The following is a 6,327-nucleotide window of genomic DNA, read 5'->3' as shown; positions in this document are numbered from 1 at the left end:
ATGGAATTTATAATTCTTGAAGCATTGTTACTTCTATGCATTGTACTTAGTCTTTTTGCAGTTTTCCTTTGATTCTTATAATAATAACTCAGTGTGGGAAAAATTGCCATCAGTATCTTCAAGAAAGGAATCAGATAGGTTAGTTAAGCAGGGTACCAGTGAATGCACAGATAACAAAGGTAGAGTAAGTTGAACCCCAAATTGACATCATTGCAACTGCCCTTATTTGCCACTCTAGCAAACTGTCAGGATAATTAATCTGGAAGGTATCGGCTAGGCCCTGGTAACCACTTAGTAAGAGTTTCATAGATAAAGAGCAATAGCCCTCTGTGTCTCAAACATGTTTTCAGTCCATCTAAATGTCATGTCCTGTCCAACCTCCCACTTTTTACTGGGGGTTTCTACTCAGGGATACATATGCAATACAAGAGTCTTCCAGGAATAAGTCAGATCATTCTCAAGGTGATGAAACAGGCATCCAAGACCATGTTAATTAGATGGGTAATGGTGACACGCAATGTCCAATCCTATTTTTCCTTAAACCTGGAATGAGTGTCACTGATACATCAATTCTGTAAGGTATATGACTCCTAGTCTTCTCTTCCCTACTCCACTCCCACCTGCTCCCCATCATGAGTCTTATTCATTATCTGAGGCTAAACCCTACATTTTGCATTCATTCTACCAAAGATCCAGATATATCATTGGGTTGGAGACTCAAGAACCAAGACCAGATCCTGAAACCGTTGCTAAGTAGAGATCTCCCAACGAACTCTACTCTAGGGTTTTCCATAGGGGGACTGGATCACAGCAACTGAATTGCTTATGGATGCTACAAGTGAGGCATGGTCCTAATGAACCTAGATATTTCTGATTACTTACAGAACTTATCACAGACATTCAACATTCATGCATTTCGGAAGAAAGAATCATATATATTCTCTAGTCTCTGTGAAGAACTGGCTTACACACCAAACCTTCCCTCAGAACATCAAAAGTTTATTGTGTTTAAAAAAAACCACAATCACAGTTGGGAGAAACCCAAGCAATAAGTGTGAAGAGATGTTTGAATTGAACATTCAAAGTGTTTCCAGGCAGAGAAGGGATCCTCTGGGGTCCATTCCAGAGGCAACACATGGTGATGATCAAATGATGGTAGAAAATGGAGAAAAATAGACCCAAGAAGGGCAGTAAATGGAATAACTCCACAGCAGGGCCTGGACAGATCAGGAAGGCATCATTCTTCTTAGAATAGCTAAAGAGCTGAAAATGCTGAAAAATAGTTGTCTTCAGTGAGGTGAGCAATTGGGATATTGCCAGGCTTATAAAGCTTTCAAGGCACAAATTTCTTCATTGATCTTCTCTTTGGGAAAAGCCATTGCCTGTAGAAAGACATACATGGTTACTAAAGATTAAGATGAGTATTTTAAGCTCTTTTTTCAGATCCTTTTTCTTCTCCCTTAATCCTTTGTTTTGGAAAAGCCTCATAACATTCCTCTCACATCTGTCCAGTAAACACAACCTAAATACCACCGTTCCAACATGAACTGCATCCCCTACACTCTGAGTAAGGATGAATGAGCAGAGCACTGCCTTACCTTCTCTTGGAAGTTTCAACATCACCTTTCAGATTAGAGAAGCAAATATAGGTATTGACCTTCAAGAGAATTTCATTTCATGCACTGAATCTGCTCTAACCCCAAGTGAGGCAAACTCTGGAAACCCTTCTTAACTGAAGGTCTACCTCAGGAAATACAAACCAGTAAGTGCCCAAATGTTTCCTTGAACACTTGGATTCAATACTCTGATGTGAAACAATGGTCTTAGGTAGTGGAGATAATCTCCAAGACTCAAGTTTTGGTCTAGGTACACATGTATGGAAAGAAATAAGGGATCTTGAAGCTTTGGGATACCAGATGATGTCAATGTCTGGCTCTATCCTAGCAAAGATATCCTAGCAAGAGCCATGACTTTCCTATCACTTTAAAGGCATCACAATCCTCTTTCCCATGCTGTTTCCTACCCTTGGAAAACTCCATGTATGTCTTCCTCTGCCCATATTAAACCCACCTGTGGATGCCTCACAGAGGCCCTTGGTGTTCACCAGCATTGACCTTGCGCATGCCCTTGATGATGAAGATGGTTCCAACAATGATGCCCACCAGACCCACGACAAGGCCCAGGGCACATACCACATTCTCTGTTGTCTCTGGGAGGGGGGTTGGTGCATCGAACTCTGGGGAAAATAAAACAGAGTATGGTACAGAAATAATGATCATTGTCTGGAAAAGCACTTAGATGCAAATATAGACATTTAGTCAATGAAGAGTTATTAGTCACCTAAACAAGAGGAAGACAGAATGATATATGAAGGGAATGCAGATTAACAAGTGGGAGCTGAATAATGGGATAAGACAAGGAATAGGATTTGTAGCAATGGTTATGGATGAGTTACAGTACTCTGGGTCTCAAAGCACCAGACAGAGCATCATGGGAAGAAACCATAGAAGAAAGGAGATTGACGGATGGTCCATACCCCAGTGCTTGAGAAGAGGCTCATCCAAACCCCAGTGCTCCACCTTGCAGTCATAGACATCCTCCGCTGAGGGTAGGAAAGGGAGATAGTGGAACTTGCGGAAAAGGTGGTCTTCCCGGGGCAGGAAGATGGTCTCTGACACTCCTGTGGTGACAGGCTTTCCATTTCGAAGCCACGTGACATTGATCACTGGTGGGGAGAACTTGTCGATGAAACAGATGAGGATGTTGGGCTCTCCCAGTTCTACAGGGCTGTTTGAGAGCACCGTCACCTCGGGAGGTTCTGGGGACACATGACAGAAATTAGGCCTCCCTGCTTAGGCTATACTCTCTCCCTCCCACTGAAGCTTTTGAAAAAGCAATTGGAAATGTGTCCCGAGAATCTATGCCACAGTCTCAGATACCTATCTCTGATACTCTCCCCCATGAATTGGAACCAATGTTATGGTATAAGATATATTGGGATACTTTAAGTAACGGGTATAATTTTATTCCTGTCTCTCCTGGCATAGATTTGGGGCAATGACTCACAGTATGAGTCACTGTGGATGGTGAGGATAAGATGTGAGCACCTCAGGAAAGGAATAATCTCATACATTGTTCTTGGGCCTTTGGCATGAGAGGTAGGGGCTTGCTGATGGTGACTCTAGGCCCCTGGGAGGGAAAGTCAGTCACAAAAATGTAACACAAGCCAAAGCATCTGTTTCAACGTTAAGATTTCAATGTCTAGCAGTGTAGAAGTTACCATTGGTGTTTGGGGTGTTGTTGGAGCGCTTTATCAAGATGTCCAGGTTAGCTTTGTCCACAGCTATATTGGCCAATGCACCCTGGGCCTCAAAGCTGGCAAAACGTCCAAATTCTTCAAGCCGCCACACTGTCTCCTTCTTTTCCATATCCACGTGGAAAATCTCATCACCATCAAAGTCAAACATAAACTCGCCTGATGAGTCAGGATTCAGATAGAACTCAGCCTGGATGATCACATGCTCCTCTGAAAAGGCAGGAAAGGGTGTCAGAGTGGGTACCAGGTGGGAGAGAGTAAGAAGAATCCAGTATGTGAGAAAAACATGTTGGCAGGGGCAATGGAACCATACGGAGTGGAACCATACAGAGTGAAGGAGTGGTGGAGGGCAGGGATGAGTCTGAAGATGAGGCTCAGGTGGAGGACATCCAGGCTGAACAGAGTTCTAAGGCAGAAATAAAGGGGCAGAGTTAGAGAGGGTGGATTGAAGGAAAAGAGGGATGAATATCCCTCAGTCTTGTGAAGCTGTTGTTAAGCTCCATGTTACAAGCTGTGAAGTGATTCACTCTTTGGAAATTCACCAGCAGCTGCTAAAAAGGAATTGATCACTCTCTGTAATTTCCCAGGCATTGAATACTCTTCAGCCTTAATTGTGTGAATCTCTCAGACTATTGCAGTTTTAAGAATAGGGAGACACTCTTTAAAATGCTATGTCCTGAACTCTGGAATCAAATGAAATATTGAATTCTCTTTGGTCAATGGATATAAAATTGACATACAAGATTGTATTCACTTTACCTAGAAAACAAATGTTCTGATATCTATACACATATATACTGCAATTCATATCAGGTACCTGGCCTTCCCTCTCCCAGGATAGATTGTTGCTCTGGGGCGATGATTCCTTTCTAGTGATCATCAATATAACATCTGTGCTCAAAATATGCTGATAAGATTCACATGCCAAAATTTAACCAGCATGTATTCAGCTAAGTACAGGAGCTGAGAACATCTCATATTGTTTTCTCATTGGATCCCCACAAAATTATGTGAGGTTGAAATTTGTAATGGCAATCATTTTTCCAGTAAGAGACATTGAAGCCCAGACAGCAGCTTATTAATACTTCTCAGAACATACTTCTCCCTCACATTTGGCACACTTCAAAGTCAATGGTATTAGTCAATATAGAACTCAGTTTTTGCTTCTCTAAACTAAATATGATTGACTTCAATTAATGGTAATGGCATCACTCCTCCAGACTACAATTTGCTATACTTTCAGATTTATAGCAACATAATACCTGTCATCATTTTGCTCACTTCAAAGATTGTCCTGCAAGTGTCTACAGTTCATCTCTCCAGTGCTTTCAGAGCTCATATCCCTAGATTTGATTCTCTCAGCACCTACCTTTGATAGCCCCTGATTCCTGAGGACACATCAGGAAAGCCACGATAAGAAATCCTAGCACCAGGACTCCATTTATGGGCATTTTCTTCTTTGGTGCTTTGATGGGGGCAGTAGAGCCTTAGACTGGGGTAGAAGTGACAAGACTAGAAGAAAAGACAAGGTCTGACATTAAAATTCAAATCACTTAAGGTACAGCCAATCACAAAGACCTTTTGAGATGGCACATCTGTTACTAAGGGAAGGGCTCTTGTAAATGGTTCAGGAAAGGAAGCACTTCATTCATTAGATAAAGAAATAAAGTTCTTAATCAAATAAACACACAACCAAATAACAACACAAAACATCAGGTTTTTAAGAATGTTGTGAAGTTACTCACAGACTCTTCCATTTCAGCCCAAATGCTAGAAAGAGAAGTGTTTGAAGCTTAATAGTGAGAGGAGAGTCAATGGAAACACACCAAAGTGAGAGCTAATGGCAGATGATTCCTCTGTGCTGTGACAGCTGGGGATGCTAATTCAGGGCTAATAAACCATCTTAAGAGATGGTAAATTGTCATGCCATGGAGAATGCCTGATTTTAGCAGCGTTGTGTGACAGTTTCACTTAAGAAGCTTCTTATTGCTTTAAGATTCTCCTCCATGTCCTACTGTCCCAGAGGGACAACTCAGTCCAAGAGCTGGGAATCCATGGCACTGTACCATATTTAGAGAACATCAGAGGTGAAAGTTAGTTTCAACATTCCCGTAACTATACATGGATGTTAGAGATGTCATAGGTGGTGGTTACTGGAAACCGTGGACTCTAATCTCTACTACTTGAAATATGACCAGAGATTGGAGTAGACTGGGGGGACACACCCCATTTGAGGAATCAGGTTGATGAATACGGTAGAGCAAATTAGGCAGAGCCTATTTTACTGGCAGTAATAGAGATAAGAAACTACACGAAAGCTTTACCATAACCTTCCTCATGTCATAACATCATGACTGCTGTCCTCATGACATAAATTATTGAAATTCTGTTCCTAAGAATTTATTTTGATATTCTCTCCTGAGAAAACGGAAAGTTAAAACACTCTGGCCCTGATGTTTGTGAACATACGGGGCCATAATAAGGACAATTAAACCACACATAGAAAGGGCTGGAATCTGAATACAACCAGTGAAGAGAGACCTGTCAGTGAGGCAGGCCATCTGATGGTGAGTTCACTGTTGAATGTCGGTCATGACACATATGCTCAGGGTGGATTTCCACACTACTGTGCTGATGCCTTATTTGCCCCACAGCTGCCTTCACAAATCATGAGGGAGAAAACCCTACCATTACTGATTATCTAATCACATCCAAGGGTTTTGAACATCCCCTGACCCTGGTTTTTGGATCACTTGGGAGAGATCCACAGCACAGTGTTGCCCTAAAACTGTTAAGAAATACACTTCCTGGAGGCAAAAGAATGGTCCAGATGAGAGTTCTACCATATCAGTCTCTGCTGAGAGTCTGGTCCAATGATTTAGGCTTTTCATCTCCTCTCTCAGAGGAAAAAGCAAGTCTGATGTTGTTACGCCTGTCCTTTGCTGGCTGGCATACTAAGTTGTTCTTAAGGTGCTCATAAATATATGGTAAACAGGCATTTTATATAAAAA

The 6,327-nt window shown here is 41.8% G+C and overlaps 1 protein-coding gene across 1 annotated transcript; it reads right to left on the bottom strand.

The window, feature by feature from the left end:
• Positions 1 to 978: 978 nt before the first annotated feature.
• LOC131514001 (HLA class II histocompatibility antigen, DR alpha chain-like) lies at positions 979 to 4,826 on the bottom strand. Its single transcript, XM_058733488.1, has 5 exons — positions 4,686 to 4,826; positions 3,281 to 3,526; positions 2,537 to 2,818; positions 2,071 to 2,236; positions 979 to 1,382 (listed from the first exon to the last, which is right to left on the bottom strand). Exons 1-4 carry the CDS (start codon positions 4,765 to 4,767, stop codon positions 2,082 to 2,084), a joined length of 765 nt encoding a protein of 254 aa, XP_058589471.1. The 5' UTR covers positions 4,768 to 4,826; the 3' UTR covers positions 979 to 1,382; positions 2,071 to 2,081.
• Between the last annotated feature and the right edge of the window lie 1,501 nt (positions 4,827 to 6,327).

This window comes from Neofelis nebulosa, chromosome 6, assembly GCF_028018385.1.
Source record: "Neofelis nebulosa isolate mNeoNeb1 chromosome 6, mNeoNeb1.pri, whole genome shotgun sequence".
Taxonomy (NCBI): Eukaryota; Metazoa; Chordata; class Mammalia; order Carnivora; family Felidae; genus Neofelis; species Neofelis nebulosa.
This window is presented reverse-complemented; position numbering and strand designations above follow the sequence as displayed.

What these genes read in the sequence shown, in the direction of transcription:
- LOC131514001 (XM_058733488.1), bottom strand. Translation starts at nt 4,767, where the DNA reads ATGCCCATAAATGGAGTCCTGGTGCTAGGATTTCTTATCGTGGCTTTC. An exon ending in CAACACCCCAAACACCAATG is followed by an intron (nt 2,819 to 3,280) that starts GTAACTTCTACA and finishes ATGTGTCCCCAG; the next exon opens with AACCTCCCGAGGTGACGGTG. An exon ending in GCCTCTTCTCAAGCACTGGG is followed by an intron (nt 2,237 to 2,536) that starts GTATGGACCATC and finishes TATTTTCCCCAG; the next exon opens with AGTTCGATGCACCAACCCCC.